Source organism: Stenella coeruleoalba (assembly GCF_951394435.1).
Source record: "Stenella coeruleoalba genome assembly, chromosome: 6".
Taxonomy (NCBI): domain Eukaryota; kingdom Metazoa; phylum Chordata; class Mammalia; order Artiodactyla; family Delphinidae; genus Stenella; species Stenella coeruleoalba.
The window spans coordinates 56,809,469-56,833,898 of record NC_137151.1 but is presented as its reverse complement, the minus strand read 5'-3'; the positions used below and the strand labels follow the sequence as shown (position 1 = coordinate 56,833,898).

The following is a 24,430-nucleotide window of genomic DNA, read 5'->3' as shown; positions in this document are numbered from 1 at the left end:
AAATTGCATTAGATGGAGACATGGTTCCTGAATAACCTCATCCTACAGTGATGATTATTTTGGTGCATGTTCCTTAGTGCTTCTATGTAATGTATACAATGTATTCATTTACTTATTTGTACTTTCTAATTATTATCTATACTTTATCCATCTAGTCTTCCTTTGTGACTTCTGTGATGTAAGGTAGAGAACTGCTAGTAATGCTCTATTAATATTTAACAAATCTGCCTTTTTGGTTGCCACAAAAACAACTTTAGTGTGGGCCCCACAAAATTCAGTGTTATGAAGTGACCCTAACATGAAAGGAGATGGTTTGGCCAGAAATGGACAAATCTCAGCCGTACTGCAAGTCCTCTTGAGTTAGACTAAAGGCACTTATTAGTACGCCATGGTCTGTAATTGGATACTAAACTTAAGCCATTTGCTTTCTTCTACAGGTCGTACTCCAAAAATGCCAGACTGGTACAATCCAGGTGAGTTAAGAAAACTAAAATGTATCCAAAGCTGCTTTTACCTTTTCAGTGATGTATTTAGTTAATTATTTAAGCCCAGGCCTAAGTGCCAGCTTCTTCTCTGTCGTGTCTTTAAGTGAGATGAAGTATCTCCGTGCAGGGAAGGTGATTAGCTGGTGTGGGGTGAGACTCTGAGGCTGGATTTGTCCTTCTCTGTGAGTACAGGAGGGTAACAGAGTCACTCACTGGCTCAGGAATCCTTGGTTGGATCCTTCCAGGCAGCACTGCCCTGGCCAAAGAGAGCCAGTAATCTAAATGGATTATTATTTATAAATAGTTTTGAAAAATAATCCATGCTGAGAGGGTACAGTTTGGTTTATGCAGTCATAATTGTGCTATTTTTCTTCTTTAGAGCGTGCTGGAATTCATGGACCTCCAGTTGTAATAGAAGGGAGTGAATATTGGTTTGTTGCTGATCCCCGTTTAAGCTATGAAGAAGCCGTCCTGTATTGTGCTAGCAATCACAGCTCTCTGGCTAGTGTAACATCTTTTGCGGGACTAAGAGCCATCAAAAACAAAATAGCAAATGTAATTTGAAAGAACGTATTTTTTAATATTTTCTTATTTTTACATTTATTCTGTTAAAAAAATTTCAGAAATCTACAAAAGTTAAATGTTCCTCTCAAGTAAAATTTGCCTAACAACATATAAGTTCATCACTTCGGGTTAGAAAAATTAAAAAGAATTGCTTAATGTTTTAAAACATTCAAGATTAATTATTAATGTCAGTTGGTAAGATGAGCTTCAACAGATAATATAAATTAGTCTAATTCCTTGTCACGTTTTTTACTAAAAGTTAACTTGGTAGTTAACTTGAGATTCTGTTTCTAATAATAACTAATTTTGCAAAATAGTTTTTTGGAGGAAAAATAATTTGTATATTTTAAAATTTATAACTAGTAGCAATAGGATACTATATGTCCAATTTATATATGCCCATAATTACGGTGACCATATTTTTTGTATGCAAACTAGGGCCTGTGAATATAAAAAGAGTTTCTAAACTACTTTCTTCTGTGAAAGGACCTGGTTTATGTAATTTAGAGACCAAAGTAATGAATATCTGGAAATTATAGTGGTTTGTGGTTATGATGGGCCAGGGTATTAAATCAAAACTCTTCTAGAAAAGTCAGCATATATAAGGATGGGTGTTTAGTTGTTTTTTGTTTTGTTTTGTTTTTGTGGGGTTTTTTTTCAGATATCTGGCGATGAGGAGAAGTGGTGGGTGAGAACTACTGACCAGCTAATAGAACGTCGTTTTTTGAGGTATGTGACATCCTGGATGGTGCCTTTGTAAAGTTATCGTCTAAAAGAAGCAGTCCCAAATCCCTTTTTACTAAATGGAGTACTGTTTGTAATTAGTTTTGAACATTAATCCATAAACTACCTAGACTAGAGAAACCAAATCCTTTAGCAAATGAGCATCAAGAAAAAGTAGTATAAAATAATGGCCTAACCTTAAATTTAGAATTAAAATTACTTCAGGAAAAAACAGAAGGGAACATGTAACTACGTTATGAGCTGACACATCTCTTATTTTCTTTCAGCTCACGACATCCGTTTCATCACTTTCCTATAACATTTGGAGAGGAATGCTTTTACCTCTCTGCCAAGACTTGGTTTAGCGGTAAGGTTAATTCCCAATCCTTTAACGTTAATTATGTAATATGTGAACTTCAGTTTCAATTACTAGCTTGATCTCGCTTTCCTTTTGATTATATGTTTGGCAGCTTCGTCATATTCTGATTTATTGCTGATGACAGTAGATCAAGTTCCAAATGCAAATAAAGGTGCTTTTCACTGTGAATATTTCGACTTCCTTTATCCTAAAGCAGTTACTTAGAAATAAACTGACCACTTTCATAACCAATAAGGATATAGACAAATTCACAAAGATGAACAGGCAGCAATTCTAAAGTATAGTTTAGGTCCCTTTCCCCCTCATTAGCCTTCTTCAACTCTATTTCCTGCCATCAGGAACCATAGTAACTGTGTGTGTACCAAGTATGTTCATTTTTATAGGCAATATTTGTATGCTGCAACTTACTAATATGAATGATAATAATAGAAGACAAAAATAACTAGGGAAGAAAAGGAATATATTTTAACCATTTGGGAAAGATTGATTTAAAGAGACTTTCTTCACTACTGGATGGTTTTAAAATGTGCTGAATGGAAAATTCTCACCACAGTAATCCTGCTTTTCATTTCTCAGACATACATAAACCAGCAGACTGTAGTACGAAGTTGCCCTTCGTCTGTGAAAAATACAATGTATCTTCATTAGAGAAATATAGTCCAGATCCTGCCGCTAAAATACAGTGCTCTGGGGATTGGATTACTTTTCAGAATAAGGTAAAAAGAGAATTGCTACGTTGTGCAAATGATGATTGCTTTCATGATGGTCATATGGCCTGTGGCAGAATGGCATCCCACCAAGTAACTTCACTAAGATAGACTCTGCATATTTCAGTATCTCACCTGATTCTCTACATTTTCAGAAACGAAGTTAACTCTCAAGTTAATCACGCGTACAGGTCTTTCAGAGTACCGTGTTCCTGTTCTGTTGCTACTGACACTTAAACTGCCAAAGCTGATCTTTCAGTGAATAGTAATATATTGACTAGTCAGGACTATCTCTTTGGCATGTAGGAAACTGGCTTAATTTCTGGCTGATAAATTTTCCCCCTTAAGGAAAACATCCAAGCAGCATTTACCAATCAAATTAGACCAGCATTTCCCAAACTACTTTTTGGGAATATACACATATGCTAACAAAATGTTAATCATTGATGTTGCTTCCAGAGCAGGGTTTATGATTAAGTAGCTTTGGGAAATGCCACATTCTATATTTGCTTCCTTGAGATGCACAATTCATATTGGTGTATGTATCTCTTAGGAAATGCATTTGGCTGCTAAAAAGATTACTATAGTATGCTAAAACATTTATTCTCTCAGATAAAAGAAGTTTGAAGATAAGCAGGCTGGGGTTGGTATGAAAGCTCTGTGGTCTTCAAAACCAGGCTTCCTTTGTCTTTCTGCTCTGCCATCCTCAACTTATGGCTTCCAAGCTCAAGTTCAGGGTGTTCTCTCTAGAGTCTTTTCTAGAAGCCACCCAATGACTTTATATTTCTCTGGCCATTCCAGTCTGTAAGGAGGCTGAAAAAAAAAAACCCATTTTATAGCATGTTTCAAGGAACACAATTTGGGACATGCTACTCCACACTAACATGATCATAATATCAAGAAGAAAAAGGAAGAGGTGTGTCTGACAGCTGAAAGCATCTGTAGTAAAGTTAAAATATTAGGGGTATATTTTGACTTTTTAAAATTTGGACAATCTTTCCCCCCCCCCAAAGTACTAGATTAATTTACATAGTTGATGTAAATTTATGGTTTTTTTGTTTGTTTTTATTGAAGTATAGTTGAATGAAAATATATTAGTTTCAGGTGTACAACATAGTGATCTGATATTTCTATAGATTACACACCATACAAAGTTATTATAAAATTACTGACTATATTCCCTTTGCTATGCATTACATCCCTGTGACTTATTTATTTTATAACTATTAGTTTGTATCTCTTAATCCCCTTCACCCCATTAAAATATCCTGTCAAGAGACAGGGGCATGATTTCTTTAAAAATGTGGTTTTTTTAATATAAGGTAATGATGAAGAATACATATTTGAAACCAAATGGAGCAGAGTCTAAATGCTGACCATACCGTGCTATGGCTATTTCACTTATGGGTAAAGTTACTTAATGTCCTTGTGCCTCAGTTTTCCCATTTGTTGTGAGAATTAAATGAGATAATACTGTGCAAAGTGTTTTAGGAAGGAAGCACTCAATAAAAGGGAGATTTTTTTTTTAAAGTAGCTCAAGGACTACTCTTCAGTTGCTTAAATTAAGTGTAGTGTTGCATTCTTGGGACTTCCCTGGTGGTCCAGTGGTAAAGAAGCCACCTTATGATGCCCGTGACATGGTTTCACTCCCTTGTCAGGGACCTAAGATCCCACATGCCATGGGGGCAACTGAGCCTGCACGCCACAACTACTGAGCTCTTGTGCCTCAACTAGAGCCCACGTGCCACAAACTACAGAGCCCACGCGCCCTGGAGCCCACGCGCCACAACTGGAGAGAAGCCTGAGTGCCACAACGAAGAGCCCGCGTGCCGCAACTAAGACCTGACGCAGCCAAAAATAAGAAATAAAATAAATAATAAATAAATCTTTCAAAAAAAAAAAGAGTGTAGATCTGCATTCTTTTGGTACTACTTTGTGAGTGTCTATATCTCACAAACAGAAAATTAGCAGCCTTCTAAAAGATGAGGCATTTTCTTCCTATGTGAGCTTTCCCATGTGTGGAATCTTATACTTCATATGTGTTCTTTGTTTGCAGTGCTTTTTAAGGATCAAACCTAAGTCTCTTACATTTTCTGAAGCCAGCGATACTTGTCACACCTATGGTGGAACCCTTCCTTCAGTGCTGAGCCAGAGAGAACAAGGTAGCAGAATTGTTTCGTAAACATGTTTTATTCTGATCTGGAGGCCATGTTTGTGTTGGGAGGCTGTGGGGAATTAACACATACAAAGAATCTTATTAAATTACTTTTTACAGAGTAGGTGAAAGATTATCCTGGTAGTTAGATAAGCAAGAGGTATTCATTGACATTTTTAGTATATCTTTAATTTGAATAAGTCAAATGTTTTTTTTTTTTTTTTTAAATCTTTCTGACAGATTTTATTACATCCTTGCTTCCGGATATGGAAGCTACTTTATGGATTGGTCTGCGCTGGACTGCCTATGAGAAGATAAACAAATGGATGGATAACAGAGAGCTGACATACAGTAACTTTCACCCATTATTGGTTGGTCGGAGGCTGAGAATACCAACAAATGTAAGGTTGTTTTTTTTTTTAATCAGTAAACTACGTAGCTCTATGAAATACCTGAGTCTTCCACAAATTATTGGATTAAGAACAAGGGCCTATTTCATGAGCCGACTTATATGAAACGTCCAAATAGGCAAATCTATAAAGATAGAAAGTAGATTACTGGTTGCCAGAGGCTAAGAGGCTAGAAGGATTGGTGGTGATGGCCTAAAGCATATGGGATTTCTTTCTGGGGTGGTGAAAATGTTCTAAAATTGATTAGGGGTGATGGTTGCACAACTCTGTGAATATACTAAAAACTATAGAATATATGCTTTAAATCAATGAATTATACCATCTATGAATTATATCAATAATGCTGTCACAAGAAGAAGAACAACAGAGCTTCCACAGCCTTCACGTAGATGCCCCAGTTTTTCATAGTAGTATCAGATTCCATAGCACTTATTTCATAACCATGTAAAACCATCAATAGTGAGTTACAAATAGAAGCTAATATAAATGCTTTACTTATCATCTTGGAATTTGGAGCTGTCAGCCTCAGTCTCCTGAGGTTAAAACGTACAAAGTCTGTGGTTAGTGATCATTTTTCCCTAAGATCTAAATGTAAAGAAGCTATAGAATGGAAGAAGGCATTATATCAACAGTAGTTACCCTGTACCATGATATTGCTGCTCACTACTTCTGTCTTCCTTATTTACTGGATACAAACCACCTTTTGCACAAAAGGCAAAGATTAAGAGATTAACTTTAAAGTTGAATTCCAAAAGTACATCCTAGACAATATCAACTGATATTCCTGATGCAATGGCACTTTGCTCAACGTTGACGTTGGTGGTAAAGGGAACTCTGCAACATGTGTAATTATGTACAAAGTAAATATCAAAATAATGCTTGGTTATTGTAGAACATTTGGAAGTTATAGAAGAGTAAACAAAATAAAGAAAAATATCAACGCTTATCCTGCTTATACTTAGGCTGGTAGCTTTTAAACTTTTAACTCATGACCCATAGTAAGAAATAAATTTAAATTACCATTCAGCACATAGATATAAATATAATATTGAATTGAAACAAAAGTTTCAGGAAATAATACTTACCCTTAGAGCTTATATTTCTTTCTTTTCTATTCTACTCTAGTCTGATCTAGTCTAGTCAACCTATTTTCTGTGTTCTATCCTATTCTATTTCATTGTCACAAATAAGAATCAAGATCCACTGAACTGGTTTCATGAGCTACTAAATAAGTCTCAAACCATATTTGAATCCTGATCTAGGAAATCACAATGAATATTTCAGCATTTTTCTTCTAGGGCTTTTCTATACATTGTCTTCTTGACATAGATAAGATCATAGTATATATACTGTTGTATCTACTTTTCTCACTTAGTATTATATCATAAGTAGTTTCTTATGCCATTAAAAGATGTGCTTGATAAGCATTTTGATGGCTGCACAATATTTCTTGATAGATATACCATCATTTACCTAAACAGTGCTGGGTATTTTGGCTGTTTCCAGTTTTGCATAATTCTTAATAGTGCTGCAATTAACATCTTCATGCATAATCTTTGCCATATATTTCAGGTTACCTCCCTAAGATAGATTTAGGAAGTGATATAGCCAGATCAAAAAATATAAGTAGTTGTAAAACTCTGGTTACCAAATTGGTTTCCAGAACGGTTTATGAGTTTATATTTTTGTCAGCAATATATTGTGATTACTTTTCTATTCATACCAGTGTGTTAATAATTTCCAACATTTATTGAGCAGCTAATATGTGTCAGACACTCTGCTAATGCATCACATGCATTATTTCATTTAATCTGCACAATAGATGTGAAACAGTCTGTACTCCTCTCCTATCTTAGAAATGTGGAGACAAACAGAGAGAGTCATGTAACTTCCCAGAAATCATGCAGGGTATGCGTGCAGGGTCGGCATTTAAATCCAAGTCTGCAGAGTCAGCATTCTTAGCTTCTCCACTGCATTGCCTCTACTACAATGCTCTAAGGAGAATTATCTTTTTAAAATTCTTGCTAATTTGATAGTTTAAATGATATCATATTTTCATTTGTATTGCTCTGATTTCTAATGAAAACATATAAATTCAGTAATAATTTGAATTTCATCCAATGTGAATTTCTTATTCTTTGACAATTTATCAAAGCCTTCATGTATTTCTTATTGATTTTATGACTGTGTAAATACTAAGTGTGCTAACCCTGTGTTTCTTGCATTTATTGCAGATATTTTCACAGGTTTTTTTTTTTCTTTAGGTCTAATACCAAAAATATTACAGAAATAAGTTTTGATTTTTTTGGTATGTGTTCAACTCTATTTCTTTTTTTCCCCTCCATTGCTTTTAGGTTAGAAAGTCCCTCATGTAAATGTTAGTTAAATGAATGCCTTTATTTTCTTCATTTTGTTTTATAGCTTGCTTTTTTGTTCTGACAATATGATACATCCATGGTATATGGCATATGTTGTCAATGGTTACTTAATCCTTTTCCCTAATCCTGGCCAATTGTCTAGCATCATTTGTTGTATATACTTCCATCTGTTAAAATCAATATAGAATGCCTTTTTTATCATATGTGAAGTGTGCATGTGTATGTATCTGTGTGTGTATGAGACATATTCTTGTATAGCTCCCACACTGATCTAAATACTATAATGTTGCCATATTTCAAAAAATATAATAGGATTAGTTATCCTTTGTTGTATGTCTTTTAAAAATATTTTTAGCTGTTTTTGTCTATTCTTCAAGACAAACTAGAATTATTTAGTTAATTTCCAATCTAAACAATTCAATAGAAAACTTCTGATAAGAATTTGACAACATTTTAGGAAGAATTGACATCTTTTTATTAATTTTCCCTCAAGAATATGGTGTAACATATCTCTCCATTGATTCAAGTCTTCCTTTTAAATTCCTCAGTGAAGTTTTTAGAGAAGTTCACTTTCTTTTTGCCATTGAGAATGGCAGCTTTTTAAAACTGTCTTACTGATATGTAGGAAATCTATTATTTGGGTATTTTTGTATATTTATTTCATAGGCATCCATCTACTAAAAGCTCTTATTACTTCTCAGAGTTTTTCAGTAGATTTTCTTGGGTTTTCTAATTAGATAATCATAATTGGCAAATAACCATTCATGCTTCACTACATGTGGTAGGACTTCCGGAACCATGGTAAATACCAGGAGTAATAAATAACATCCTAGACTTGATCTAGACTTTAATGGGAATATCTGCAGTCTTTCATTATTATATTTGATGTGGACTTTTTGTTTAAGATGTATCATTTATTTAGAATTTTTATTCAGGAATAAGTAGTGGATTTTCTAAAACTTGTTTTCACCATCTATTGAAATTGTCATACAGTTTTTCCCATTAGGCCTATGGATATGTAGTATAATACATTAATAGATGTTATATTAAACCATTTTTATCTCCTTATCATAAAATCTAGTTGCTGAGAGTGGGTTATTATTTTACTACTGAATTAGATTTGTTAGAATTTTATTTGGGAATGTTTTCATCTCTGTTCATAGAGTTAATTTTTTTAAGCTTTTTTTTTTTCTGATCATGTCAGCTTCATAAGATGAACTGGGTAGTTTTCTGCCTTTGTGTTTTGAAATTATGACTCAGTCTGGGGAATTATCTTTCCCTGAACGTTTGAAGGAACTGTATACAAAACCATGTGATTTTAGAACCCTGTTCAGAGATCATTGTTTAATACTGAAGGGATTTGGTGTAGTGGGTGAGGGCTAAACTCTAAAGTCAGATTGAGTTTGAATTCCATTCAGCCATTTCGTATGCCTTAGGAAATTCACTTAACTTTGCTTAAGTCTCATTTTTTCATCTGTAAGTTGTGATACTGTTGTTCCTACAGCACAATGTGAGGATTGCATAAAATATTTCATTTAAAGCTTTTAAGCACAGTACCTGACATATAGTTTTAAAAATGAGCATTATTATTAATTTTCAATTTCCTCTAAAGTTACTGGTACATTTTAGTGTTTCCACTTTTCCTTATAACAGTTATGCTAATTTGTATATTTCAAGGAAGTTGTCTATTTCATGTAGATATTCAAATGTATTAGAATAAAGTCGTGTCTGCTATTATCTTTTAAAATCTCCATGTCTTATTTTAATCGTTTTTACTTTTTCTTATTTAGATTTTTACAAAAACTAGTGTATGTTACTGGCTTTTTCCTCCCCTTTCTCCACCGCCTACTCCTATTGCTTGAGATATACAAATACTACTACATTTTTCTATCCTGTTTTTCTTGGAGTTATATTTTTGCTGATTTTCTAATCTCATATTGAATTCTTAGTTCATCTTTCCTTTAAAAATCAGAATGCATTTAATAATACATGTTTGCCTTCACATAAAGTTTTACTCATATCTCTTGTAATATTTCTCATATTAGTCTTTCCTATAATTTTTTCATTTTTGTTTTAATGTTTATTGAATAGCATGGGAGTATGCAGTTTTTTTTAAACTTTTTTAGCTCCTGGGATAAGCTTACTTTTCTTATTTTTCTGAGTGTGATATGTTTCAACCATACAGAAAAGTATAGGGACAATATACTTTGAATAAATTTCCATGTCTAATGTTATTGATTTGTGGTCAGAGAATGAAATCTAGATAGATACTTTTATTTATGGATGTTTTATAGTGACAAGTATAGGATCAAAGCTTTAAGGTGAGTTCTCTATTGTGTGGTACACCATTTGTCATTATAAAAAGTTTATAAACATCTAATGAGTTGAATTAACAGTCATTACTTTTTTGCTTACTTGCAACGTCAAGAAGGAGAGCAGAGTGTTAAATATTATTATAATTGTGTATTTGTCTTCTAACAGTTTTTCTTTATCTGTTTTGAAGATGTATTCATCAATATCGCCACTATTTTGTTCTATAATTTCTAAAGTTAATTGCCCTTTCCCATGTTTTGAAAGTTTATCAGAAGACACAGACCTACTAGAGAATGGACTTGAGGATATGGGGAGGGGGAAGGGTAAGCTGTGACAAAGTAAGAGAGTGGCATGGACATATATACACTACCAAATGTAAAATAGATAGCTACTGGGAAGCAGCCGCATAGCACAGGGAGATCAGCTCGGTGGTTTGTGACCACCTAGAGGGGTGGGATAGGGAGGGTGGGAGGGAGGGAGACACAAGAGGGAAGAGATATGGAAACATATGTATATGTATAACTGATTCACTTTGTTATAAAGCAGAAACTAACACACCATTGTAAAGCAATTATGCTCCAATAAAGATGTTAAAAAAAAAAAAAGTTAGTTTATCAGGATTTTCTTAGTGATTTCATGGTCAGCTCCTTAATGGAGTTTTTTACAGGAAGAAAAATCCAATTTGGAATATAAAGTTCCCTTGCTGGGATCTTCAGACTGTTAGTTTCATAATTGCTTGTACATATTTGCCTTTTTGTTTAGATTTTTGATGAAGAGGGGTCCTACCACTGTGCTCTAATGCTCAACCTCCAAAAGTCACCTTTTACTGGGACGTGGAATTTTACTTCCTGCAGTGAACACCATACTCTGTCTCTCTGTCAGAAATATTCAGGTATAGATTATTATTTAGATAACTATGGTACTTTATGCTGTTAGATATGTACAGTACTTTTTCACAAAAAAACTTATAAATTAATATTAATTTGTAATCATACAGCTGCCTTAAAATTTTAGCAGGACTAAATCCATACTGGCTCAGTGAGTCAAATTAGCTCAAATAGAATGTGATTTTTTGTCAAGATCATTGCCATAATTAAATATCAAAATTAAGTATCCAATGGAGTTTGTTAATCGGTGTTATCTAATGACAGTAAATTATGGTTGCATTTTGTTCTCCTTTCTACTCTGGAATTTTTCAGATTTTACTGTCATGAGGAAAGGAGGAGACAAAAAATGTTTTTAACTGAGTTCGGTATAAACAATCACGGTTAAATCTAGGACTCAAAAAAAAAAAAAGGATGTGAAGCATTATAAATGGATCACTGTCTATGCCCTCCTATAATCCAAATAAAAGTAAAATGTTTACTTAAAAGTAGGAATCATCTATATATTCAAAAAGATTTTTTTTAAAGGTATTAAATCGTTTTCATTGGTCACAGTAAGTTTTTAAACAAACAATTAAAAAACAAAACCTTTGCCATGTAATGAGAACTTCAAGTAGCTAATCCATGTGCTTCTGGGTTTTTATTTTATTTTATTTTTATACAGCAGGTTCTTATTATCTATTTTATACATATTAGTGTGTATATGTCAATCCCAATCTCCCAATTCATACGTTTGTTCTCTACATCTGTGTCTCTGTTTCTGCCTTGCAAACCAGTTCATCTGTACCATTTTTCTAGATTCCACATGTTTGCATTAATATACGATATTTGTTTTTCTTTTTCTGACTTACATCACTCTGTATAACAGTCTCTAGGTCCATCCATGTCTCTACAAATGACCCAGTTTCATTCCTTTTTATGGCTGAGTAATATTCCATTGTATATATGTACCACATCTTCTTTATCCATTTGTCTGTCGATGGGCATTTAGGTTGCTTCCATGGCCTGGCTCTTGTAAGTAGTGCTGCAGTGAACGTTGTGGTACATGCCTCTTTTTGAATTATGGTTTTCTCGGGGGATATGCCCAGTAGTGGGATTGCTGGGTCATATGGTAATTCTATTTTTAGTTTTTTAAGTCACTTCCATACTGTTCTCCACAGTGGCTGTATCAATTTACATTCCCACCAACAGTGCAAGAGGGTTCCCTTTTCTCCACACCCTCTCCAGCATTTGTTGTTTGTAGATTTTCTGATGATGACCATTCTTACCGGTGTGAGGTGATACCTCATTGTAGTTTTGATTTGCATTTCTCTAATAACTAGTGATGTTGAGCAGCTTTTCATGTGCTTCTTGGCCATCTGTATGTCTTCTTTGGAGAAATGTCTATTTAGGTCTTCTGCCGATTTTTTGATTGGGTTGTTTGTTTTTTCAATATTGAGCTGCATGAGCTGTTTATATATTTTGGAGATTAATCCTTTGTCCATTGATTCATTTGCAAATGTTTTCTCCCATTCTGAAGGTTGTCTTTTCGTCTTGTTTATAGTTTCCTTTGCTGTGCAAAAGCATTGAAGTTTCATTAGGTCCCATTTGTTTATTTTCGTTTTTATTTCCATTGCTCTAAGAGGTGGGTCAAAAAAGATGTTGCTGTGATTTATGTCATAGAGTGTTCTACCTATGTTTTCCTCTGAGAGTTTTATAGTGTCAGGTCTTACATTTAGGTCTCTAATCCATTTTGAGTTTATTCTTGTGTATGGTGTTAGGGAGTGTTCTAATTTCATTCATTTACATGTAACTGTCCAGTTTTCTCAGCACCATTTATTGAAGAGACTGTCTTTTCTCCATTGTGTATCCTTGCCTCCTTTGTCATAGATCAGTTGACCATGGGTGCGTGGGTTTATCTCTGGGCTTTCTATCCAGTTCCATTGATCTATATTTTTGTTTTTGTGCCAGTACCATATTGTCTTGATGACTGTAGCTTTGTAGTATAGTGTGAAGTCAGGGAGTCTGATTCCTTCTGCTTAGTTTTATTCCCTCAAGACTGCTTTGGCTATTTGGGGTCTTTTGTGTCTCCATACAAATTTTAAGATATTTTGTTCTAGTTCTGTAAAAAATGCCATTGGTAATTTGATAGTGATTGCATTGAATCTGTAGATTGCTTTGGGTAGTGTGATCATTTTCACAATATTGATTCTACTAATCCAAGAACATGGTATATCTCTCCATCTGTTTGTCTCATCTTTGATTTCTTTCATCAGTGTTTTACAGTTTTCTGAGTACTCCATGCGCTTCTGAAGAACTTTTTGCTAAATTAATCTTTGCTCATTTGTCTCATACTTTTTAGTAACTGCCTTTTTCAGAGAGATACTGTAAATCAATAATTCAAATATATCCTCTTAGGGGTGGTTGTATACATTTTTTCGTGGGTTCTCCCAGATGAAAACTTGTAAGGGGACACCCAACACCTCCTGTTGAAGCAGTTCAAACAAAGGAAGAATTCGACACCGATCTGAAATGGTAATCTTATTGCCATTGGAAGTCGTCTACTTTTATTTATAGCTTTTCTCCTATTGCAGTTTACTTTTATTTATAGCTTTTCTCCTTCCTAAATCAGATCGACTAAATCAGAATTTTGTTCTAATTGTAAAAAACAAATTTGTGGTTCACAAATTTCCCTAAGGTATACAGCAAAACATACCTAGTTCTCCCACCCAAAGTCTAAAATAAATGAATAGATAAGTAATACCTAAAGTACATTATTACAGGGAGAAATTTGAAAAAATGTCCCATGACTTGCCAAGTAGGTGGTTTTTGTGGCTTTATTTTTCTTTTACACACAGAAATTGAAAGCAGACAGACCTTGCAGAATACTTCAGAAACTGTGAAGTATCAAAATAATCTGTACAAAATAATGCTGAAGACTCTGACTTGGACTGATGCTCTCAAGGAGTGCCAGAAAGAAAACATGCAGCTGGTGAGCATCACAGACCCTTACCAGCAGGCCTTCCTGACTGTGCAGGCGGTCCTTCATAACACTTCCTTATGGATTGGACTCTCCAGTCATGACGTAAGTTTTCAGTCCCACTGCCAGGATTGGGTGACGGAATGTGACATTTTTTTCTGCACACAGCATCTCTCATATCAGACTAAAAGAAACCAGAGATCATAAAATCTTACTCCAGTGAATGAATTTCATGAGGTATGTCATTTTTAGCAGCAGTCATCTTTCCACTGTTGAAAGATCAGGTGCTTTATCGTTTGGCTTAAGAAAAATGTCTAATAGACATAGGTAGCTGAGTACTTCTTTTTATTTATTCCAGTCGAAGATGGAGCTGGAATCAGGAGCTGCCATGTCTCCTCAGCCAATGAAAAGAAGAGAGGGAGGGAAGAATTAAAAATTCAGATGGGGTTGGGTGAGCAGAAGCCCGTGAACGTTATTAAAGGGCTTTTTATCCCTTTCCGAATCAGCAGACTGAAATTAAGCCACTCTGCAAAGGGATTAGAATAGCAGTTTGCCACATCTCAAGCCCTGATCTCGGGTACTTCTCATTCATTTCATAGCCCAGCAAAGAATGCTAGTCTCCTATTAACTCCCAGCACTAAACTACATACATGTAGCACAAACAGGAATGTTTATGCTGCTAAAGATTTTGGCTATAATTAATAGAGAATCTTTTTTTTTTTTAAATAAAGCTGTAGCATTCCTCTTAGCATTGTAGGCCATTTTTGCCTCTTTTCTGAGCCTTGTATGTAATAAGCTGGTGCTCTGCCCACGGAGATGTATTGAAAAGTAAGATATAGGGCTGGTCTAAAAGGCTGCATACGTTGTGCACTGATGGGGGTGCCACTTATTTATAAAGATTGTGATGTGAATTTTGCTTCCTGCGTCTCTGCAGTGTGTGACCCGTAAAGCCCTAGTTAGATAAGTGTCACCTGAACCAGTATACCTAATCCACTCTCGGAGGGAAGGTAATTGGGAGAGTAGGAAAGAAGTGTCCATTGCATTATGAAGCAAACCTGAGTTATGTAGATGGTAGGCTAACCCTCAGTATACCAAGATGGTTTTAGGGCTGCATGGAGAAAATGCGATTGAAGACAAGTTAAGTCCTTGCGCAAACCCCAAGTTGAACTGGAGAATGGATGAAAAACTTAAAACTTAAGACTCAGAAGTAAACATTATCTTTGACAAACTGTGGACTTACTACCACCAGCATTTGTCAGAAGCTCAATTAAAGAAGCAGTATTTAGAAATTGCTTGAAGACTAGCTTCTCCAAAATTCTGGATTTTAAAATGTACCCTCAGGTCCAGCCAGGTTATCAGCTTGAACTGCTTCCCTAGACCTCACAGTATCAATTCCTTCATAACATTGCTTTACTTCCTTTCTCTTTTGTGTTTGGCATTATGTGAAACCCATCACTGTGTCTCTTGTGCGGGTGGTAATTAAGTTATCACATTTCCTAGTTTTAACCACCTTAAACCTTTTTAAACAAAAGCAGTATTGTCGCTGGAGAAAAATCATGAAGTTAGAATAAATTAAAAGAATAAAATTGGAATCACCTATAATTCCAGTATCTAGTGATAAATGTGGTTTAAATATTTGGTATATATCCTTCAAGTTATTTTTCTATGTACACGAATTTATTTTTAAGGCACTTCGGATCATACAGTTTTGTAACTTTATTTCCCCACTTGATGATTTCGGTCTTCTTTCTTATCCTATTTTCAGTCATCACCTGTGTTTTTCTTTTCCCTTTTGCTCTTTAACATATTAAATTTTACATAGCTCTTTCTTTTGTATCTTCATGAGCTGCCTGAAATCTTTGGAACATGGCAGAGTGTAAGTAAATACAACTTTACATTGAAAGCAATGGGAAGGTTTTGAAAGATTTTAAACATGGTAGTAACAATATCAGATTTTGACTTGAGAAAAACTATGCTGGGCAGAAGCTGGGGAAGGAAGTGAGCAGTCCAGAGATAGAAGACCAGTTAGAGTTTCTTGTAGACATTCATGCAGGAAATGATGTTGGTCTGGACCGAGGCATGTTTACAGTGTCTGCAGTGCAGCAGTTCTGGGTTATAGAAGGTCTGGAGTGTGGCTGTGAGAGCAGGTCACTCGAGTACATAGAAGTGAAAGTCCATAGAAGAAGAGGAAGTCAAGAAGGCTTGGGAACGGGGTGAGTCATCCACATGAACATAGACGTCCCTAAGTCAGTGGTATGACCAGGAGGACAGAGCAGGGCATGGGACACCTCCTTAGTAAATATCAGGAAGGAGCAAGGGGGCCAAGACCAAAGTGAATGTCAGAGAGACGGAAGGACTCTGGGAGTTTGCCAAGACCTCAGTGAATGTCAGACAAGAAGGGCATAAACCTCAAAGGAGATGACTGAAGGAAATAAAAATACCCACTACCTCATTCTCATGGCTCTGTGATATCTGAGACTAAAAATAACAAGCAGCCTTCCCTTGGGGATGCTGAAAGGAACTTATTCTATTAGAAAAGACAGGTTTTAATCAAGATCAATCAAGGTCTAGAATTTAGTGAAGAGATACTTACAGTCTTAATAAAGAGATTTAGTGTTCAGTAAAGAGATGGTGGGGGTGGGATGACTTATCCACAAGGAACAGAAGTTCCAAAGGCCCAGGGACCTGGGTTAGTTGGGAGTGCAACAAGAGGGAAGGAATCCAGGGTAATACTCAGTACAGGCAACATCACAGGGGCAAAGGGCCACATTTGAGGCCACTTGGTTTAGAGATTAACTGGCCATAAATTTACAACTGGAACACTGGTAGAGAACACTTCTGAATGAAACAGTTGGTGGTGTTGAGGTTTGGCCACATTTGCTAGTTTGGGTTCACTAAGGAGACTGTGAGACTGTGTGTGGCCTTTGGCCCAATATTCCAAATAAACCAGTGATGCAAAATTGCCCCAGGCCTCAGGAAAGCATAGCTCAGTGGGTCAGTGTGGAAGGGCTGGTGCTCTGGCAGCACCACAGGAAAACTCAGGCAGGCCTGTACTTCACAATGCATCTCCTGCACATCTGTACCTACCTTGTAAAGCCTCTCTCAAGACAGGTGGGTGGTCAGGCCCTTGTCAGGATGTAAAGATAGATGTTCACAGACTTCTAGCGCACAATAGAATGTAGTGAATAAGGACGTTTCTCTTCAAAGACAAATGTGAAAAGGGTGGCGTGAGATCCACAGGGCCTGAAGGTTTAAGAGGAAGGGAGCTGACGTCTCTGTAGCTCTTCTTGTGTACCAGATAGCCACTGACTTATGTGTCTTACACGTTACCCCATTAATTCCAACCCCATGAGATTAAGTGTCACATCCATTTAATAGATGAAGGGATGGAAAAGTGGCAAGGTAATGCCACAATCAAAAGCTAACAAGTGACCGAACTGGAATTCAAAACTAGGTATGCTTAGCTCTAAAGCCTGTGTTCTTTCCACTACTACATATTATCTCTAAGTTAATCAGAGCTTACAGTGGTCCTCACTCCATTTTAGCTTTCTGATTTCCAACAACCAATGGTTCCAATTATGTGTGAGGCAGCAAAGCATAATGGTTCAGACCATGGACTCCAGGGCCTAACGGCCTGGATTTGTATCCCAACACTGTGGTTTACATTCTGTGTGACTGTGCACATTACATGACTTCAGTTTTCTCATCTGTAAAATGGATATAATAATAATACCTATCTCGTATGGTTGTTATGAAGATTATATAATATTTGCAGAGTACCTAAAACAATGCCTGGTATGTAGTAAGTGCTGTGTAAATATGTGCTAAACATAAGATAAAATTAAAAATTATTAGATTGGGGACTTCCCTGGTGGAGCAGTGGTTAAGAATCCACCTGCCAGTGCAGGGGACACGGGTTCAAGCCCTGGTCTGGGAAGATCCCACATGCCACGGAGCAGCTAAGCCCATGCACCACAACTACTGAGCTCACACACCACAACTACTGAAGCCTGCATGCCTAGAGCCCATGCTCTGCAACAAGAGAAGCCACCACAATGAGAAGCCCACGCACTGCAATGAAGAGTAGCCCCAGCTCGCCAGAACTAGAGAAAGCCCGTGTGCAGCAACGAAGACCCAACACAGCCAAAAATAAATAAATAAAATTAAACAAATTTAAAAATTATTAGATCGACCACAAGGGTCAAAATCATACAATAGGGATAACATGAAGTGTAACCACTTAAGATATATTTCTGCTCCATACAGGATGAACTCAACTTTGGTTGGTCAGATGGGAAACATCTTCAATTTAGTCGCTGGGCAGAAAATAATGAACAACTTGAAGACTGTGTAGTATTAGACACTGATGGATTCTGGAAAACATCTGACTGCGATAATAATCAACCAGGCGCTATTTGCTATTATTCAGGAAGTATGCTAATTTCAAATATTTTAATTCTTAAATTGTTATCAGTCTCATGAGTAGTGGAATTTTGAGGAAATGGTTTTGTAAAATCTGGTTTTAAAATTATAAAGTAATTATAATCGTCCTTTTTACAACAAAATCTGTTGTGAAAATTTGTATTTGAGGAGAATTATTATATGTTAAATATTTTGTCATTAATTTGTTATTTTAGATGTTTTATCTTTATTTTTGTCACCTGACGATAGTAATTGACCTTTGAGTTTTAAGTCCTTGTTAGCCTCATTTTGCATACATTTTGTGTTTATATTCTTATGGAAAACTTACACTTGTGGGAATTCTTTTGTAATTCTTATCATCAATGCTTAACATTTCTTTTATGAGTCACTGTTAAGATTCATTTGGTTGCTAACAGTAATTAGCTCACGCTAGCTTAAGCCCAAAGGAAAATTTAGATCCTCAGAAATGGGGATAGAGCTGAGCCTCCCGAGGAGAGGGGATCTCAAAGCCAGAGATGCTGTCTTGCACCTCTCCTTTCTGTTTCTCTCAGTGGATCTGCACTCTTCTCTTTATGTACTTCCTGCTTCTCTCTGCACTTCCTGCTTCTCTCTGCACATGGTGAAACATGGCAGCTCTGCAGCTTTCAATTTTAGCCGTAACTGGAGATGAATTGACTATCTCTGAATTCCATTTTTCAAATCTGAAAAGAATTGAAAGAGAGAATCTGATAGACTCAACTTAAGTCAGATATGCCGTCTCTAGCCCAGTCGGAGGAAAGTGGTTTTACAGCTTCCAGGGGCCCACATTTGTGGGTTTGTGGTTAGAAAAAACACTACTTCACAAAGGGAGTTGCTGTGAGCTGGGAGAAATATTGCATAGTCTCTACCATGTGTTGAATCAGTGTGATTGGCTTTGAATAGAGCATATCTCTATTTGCATCTTTTTGAATCTGTGGCCTTTTCATAAAATGAAAAAGAAATGCTGAATTCAGATTTTTCTAGATGTCAGATTTTAAATTATTTCTGTTTGCTTTGGTTAAAGCAATAACTTATTTAGAACATCAAGTATTTCATAAAATATTCTTTTAAAGTTAGAGAAGGTATCAGTAACCAGAAAATTGAAGATGAATTCTCAAAGTCATATTTAGGTGCCTCTTATTATGTTTGTATAGTTTCTCTGAAGTGGCCCCTTGTATTAGAAGTTTGGTGATGCAGGAAGACAGAAACTGCATTTAACCTAATAACACCTCATTTTCCACATTCTTCTACTCATTCCACATCAGGGAAAAGAAAATTGTATTAAGTAATTTCCTTCCTACAGAAAGCCGGTTAAGAGGTCACATTTTATTTGAGCATAAACAGAACAAGCATCACCAGGCTATTATTTCTTGGCTTCCTGAATATTTCCTACAAATCAAGTCTAAATATGATGAACAGGATTTAACATTTATATCTGAAGTTAGAATTCTTACCATTAATTCTTTTTCTAGATGAGACTGAAAAAGAGGTCAAACCAGTTAACAGTGTTCGATGTCCGTCTCCTGTTCTAAATACTCCATGGATACCATTTGAGAACTCTTGCTACAATTTCATGATAACAAAGAATAGATATATAGTGACAACACGAGATGAAGTTCATTCTCAATGCCAGACACTGAGTGAGTATGTTGTATGGCCATTATATGTTGCATTGTGCTCGTTAGTAAACAAATCTCATCTGAGTGTATTATATTCAATAAATATCTCTAATTAGCGCTAGTAACTAGAACTCAAAAATATTCCTCTCCTAATTTCTACATTATCAATGACAAAGTATTAAAATTTGTGTTTAGTTAAAATGGAAAGTATAGGAGTTATCTCCTTTCTTACCCATCCATTAGGGAACTAGTCTCTCTTTAGATGTATAAATGGGTTCTACTTAAAAAGAGAAAGAAATGACACTAGAGAGCAGAGAGCTGGATATTAAATCAAGTTAGGCTGTGGGCAGAGAGAAAATAGGCCAGTTTGAGTAGTTGAAAACTTAGATAAGCCAGAAAGAAGCAGCTCTGCTTAAAAGAAATACACATTTCATACTTTCAGCTCTCAGGACTCTCCAGATATTTCCTATGAGATCCACTGAGGATTTGTGACTTTTGAACAATGGACCCATCAACTTTATAGGAAGTTCCTATGGAAAATGTCAAACCATTATTCCCCAAAGTGTGTTCTGTGGAACACTACTCTTGAGATGTTCTGTAAAGAAAAAGATCCTTAGTTAAAGAACAAGGGTGAGAAATACCACACATCTTCACTTCCTTTTAAACATTATCAAATGTGCATTAGCATATACTTTAAGAAATACTGACATGAATGAACTAGTTTACTTTTGGTTAACCAAAATTTGTAAAGTTTTTTTCAATGTAGCTCTTTTCCGAGGAACACACTTTGGGAAATATTAAACTTTTAAAATCCTGTTATAACAGTCATCGCTAAGGAAAAGGAAGGTCTGTCTTTTAGCCCATCTAAGAGGTTTTTATTTATTATAGTCTTTGACAGTGTGTCATTAATATAGGTGGATTTGTACCAACTCAAAATAAGCCTTAAATGGGGAAAAGGAAAGTGAATCAATGTTTCAAATTCTCCTCTCAGCTACTAGTTTTCCACTATTCTGTGAGACCAAATTGAAGATCAAAACGTTTGAAAGGGCTTCCCTGGTGGCGCAGTGGTTGGGAGTCCGCCTGCCGATGCAGGGGACATGGGTTCGTGTCCCAGTCCGGGAGGATCCCACATGCCGCGGAGTGGCTGGGCCCATAAGCCATGGCCGCTGAGCCTGCGCATCCGGAGCCTGTGCTCCGCAACGGGAGAGGCCACAGCAGTGAGAGGCCCACGTACCGCAAGGAAAAAAAAAAAAAAAGTTTGAAAATGTTTTAACCTATTCATTTAGTACAACAAGATAGTTTTAATTTATATGTCTTTCTTATTTTCTACTATTGTTTAAGTTTTGGAGTGTGTTAAACTGGGAAATAAAAATGACTAAATCTATCAAACAAAGTGTTCTAAATAATTAATTATTTAAATTATTGACTCTTTTTTATTTAACAGATCCAAAATCACATATTCTGAGTATTCGAGATGAAAAAGAGAATAACTTTGTTCTTGAGCAGCTTCTACGCTACCATTACATGGCTTCATGGGTCATGTTAGGTATAACTTATGAAAGTAAGTTGTAAATCTACTGTTTTTCACTATTTATATTCATAGTTCATTATAAACTACTTGTTTATCAAGCTGTGAAAGTATATTCTTCAGAGTATATGTTAATCAGTATACAAAATTATAATTATGCACTTAGCATAACTTAATACAAATACCAAGACAGTTTTTGTGTCTCTGCTCTGCCACTAAAATGCCTTTACCACCAAGCTTAGAGTTAAATGGTGGAAAATAATTTCCTTTCTTCACCCTCCCTCCTAGCAGTACAAGACTAACTAAAATGACTGCACTCCTGCATAAATCTCCAATACTTACTTTATATCTCTATGTATGTGGGATGAGTGAGAAGAGAAATACACTTCTACTAATGTTGCATCTTTGGTTTTATATCATTGGCTTGGGGTATACATTACAAAAATGAGACACATAGTCTGCCAATGGGATAGAATATTTGAGATTGCAAATGCCACAAATTCAAGATATAATTGCTATGAAATTTTTTTTAAAGCACAGACTCTAATAATAGGGGAAGTAAGACCAATTTAGAAAGATACTCAATTAGAGGTATCCTGAAAATCATAAAGTTTTGGAATTAGAAAAAAATCACTGTGTGGGCATAAAGCATTAAAATCATACATTCACCCCAAAAAAGGGGCTTAATAAGGGGCACAGGACAATGATAGCTAGAGGTAGGGTAGGCAAAGAAACTTAATTACTCAAATCTGACCATTTTAAAAATAGTCTTCTCTTTGCTATCTAACCTGTCTCTTTCTTAGAATTACTCAGGTTTTTCTTAAATGTTTATGGCTTGCAGATGAGTTAACAAAAATTAAGCTATCAAGTAATGGGTAAGACTTGGGTTGCCAGCTGAAGATTAGTTCATCATGGTAGGACTTAGTTGCCCAATTCTTTTCTCTGATGATGCTTGAACACTCTTAAATTTAAGAATGGAAGAAAATGGAGAGGAACTAGGTAGAAAGTTCCCAGGCTTTACCTGAAAGTGACTGAGGAAACAGTGATCCCATGTGGAGCAACAGAAACTATACCCAGGATATAGTTAGAGATTTCAATTGTACCCTTTGCTGTACTTTGTTAGTTATATTATCAGAAACAACTGAAAATGTATTCTGTATTCTGCAAAGCATTTTCAGATCTGTAGGCTTTCTTTTAATCATCTTAACTTCTTTTATAAGATGTAGTTGTAACAAAACTTCTATTAAAATATACAGACATATAAGAGACATATAGAAAGATATTTCCAGCAAACAGTAAATTTGGCTTAAAACTAATTCTCACTGGCTTAATTTATATCCATAGTGGTTTTTTATCACTTAAATATGCTTAAATATTATTTAATTGTATATACCACCTATACAAAGGATTCTGGTTTTTTTTAAAGTTCTGACTCTTCAAAAGTAGGGCCGCGAATAGAAATTACTAAGAGAAGCCATGTGTCAACTGAGAGATATTTCAAGCCAAGTGAAAAAGTGACTCTTTTGTTATAACAGCTTTAGAAATATACCATTGCCCATCGCATGGGCCAGAAAATTGTAACTTTATTAACATTGGGGGAGAGGGAGAGAGGGACTCAAAGACATGAGGTGAGATAAAGCAGCAAGCAAGAACCAAATCACATGTACCAGATTCCTTGTGTATCATGGCTGCAGGCAGATGTTTAGGTAGAATGCCTTGGGAGACGGTAATCAGTGAAAGGAAGAAATAACCAGGACAACAAGGAGTATGTGTAGGTAATAATGACATCACTCTTCATACCAATTCATAATTTTAATAGGCCTAGCAACTTGTTTTACCAAAAACTTTAGTAAGGTATATTCACGTAGCATACAATTCAGCCATTTAAGGTGTACAATTTAGTGGCTTTTGGTATAGTCACAGGGTTGTGCAACTATCGCTGTCCCCCAAAGAAACATCATACCCATTTAGCAGTCCCTCCTCATTCCCCATCCCCTCTCCCAACCCTCAGCAACCACTGATCTATTTTCTGTCTCTACAGATTGCCTACTCTAGGTATTTCATGTACGTGAGATCATATAATATGTGACTATTTTGTGAATGGCTTATTCCACTTAGCATAATGGTTTCAAGGTTTATGCATGTGGCACTGTAGCAAGTATCATTCCTTTTTTGGCTGAATAATATCCCATTGTATGGATATACCTCATTTTATTTATCCATTCATTAGTTGATGGGTATTTAGGTTTTCACTTTTTTGGTTATTATGAATAACATTCATGTACAAGTTTTTATGTGGATATATGTTTTTGTTTCTCTTGGGTATATACCTAGGAGTGGAATTGCTGGGTCTTTGTGTAACTCTTTGAAGAACTAACAGATGGTTTTCCAAAGCTGCTGTACCATTGTCCATTAGGGGTTCCAATTTCTCCATATCATGCCAACAGTTGCTTTTATCTGTTATGTTGATTATAGCCATTCCAGTGGGTACGAAGTGGTATCTCATTGAGGTTTTTATTTCATATCCCTATTGATTAATGATATTAAACATCGTTTCGTGTGCTTATTGACTATTTGTATGTTATCTTTGGAGAAATCTATATTCTGATCCTTTTCCCATTTTTTAAATTATTTGTCTTTTTTATTACTGAGTTTTAAGCACTTTTTAATGTATTCTGGATATAAGTCCCTTGTCAAAGAAATGATCTGTAAATATTTTCTCTCATCACTTTCTTGGTAGTATAATTTGTAGCACAAAAACTTTAAAAATTTTAATGAAGCCCAGTTTGTCTATTTTTTATTTTATCACTTGTGTCTATCGACTTTGCCTATCCTAGGCTCGTGAAGACATACTCCTGTGTTTTCTTCTAAGAGTTTTATAGTTTT

At 35.6% G+C, this 24,430-nt stretch overlaps 1 protein-coding gene across 6 annotated transcripts in view; it reads left to right on the top strand.

Annotated features, from left to right (window-relative positions):
- The window catches only part of LOC307187647 (CD302 antigen), a 128,857-nt gene that overhangs the window by 50,670 nt on the left and 53,757 nt on the right, over positions 1-24,430 (top strand). For all 6 annotated transcript variants that reach the window (XM_079924023.1, XM_079924020.1, XM_079924017.1 and 3 more), the window contains 12 exons: positions 438-473; positions 865-1,040; positions 1,711-1,778; positions 2,060-2,139; positions 2,728-2,867; positions 4,915-5,020; positions 5,254-5,414; positions 10,877-11,006; positions 13,836-14,062; positions 18,224-18,389; positions 19,870-20,037; positions 21,461-21,577. In XM_079924023.1, the coding sequence (XP_079780149.1) occupies positions 438-473; positions 865-1,040; positions 1,711-1,778; positions 2,060-2,139; positions 2,728-2,867; positions 4,915-5,020; positions 5,254-5,414; positions 10,877-11,006; positions 13,836-14,062; positions 18,224-18,389; positions 19,870-20,037; positions 21,461-21,577 (1,575 nt within the window). The remainder of the gene's footprint in view (positions 1-437; positions 474-864; positions 1,041-1,710; positions 1,779-2,059; positions 2,140-2,727; positions 2,868-4,914; positions 5,021-5,253; positions 5,415-10,876; positions 11,007-13,835; positions 14,063-18,223; positions 18,390-19,869; positions 20,038-21,460; positions 21,578-24,430) is intronic.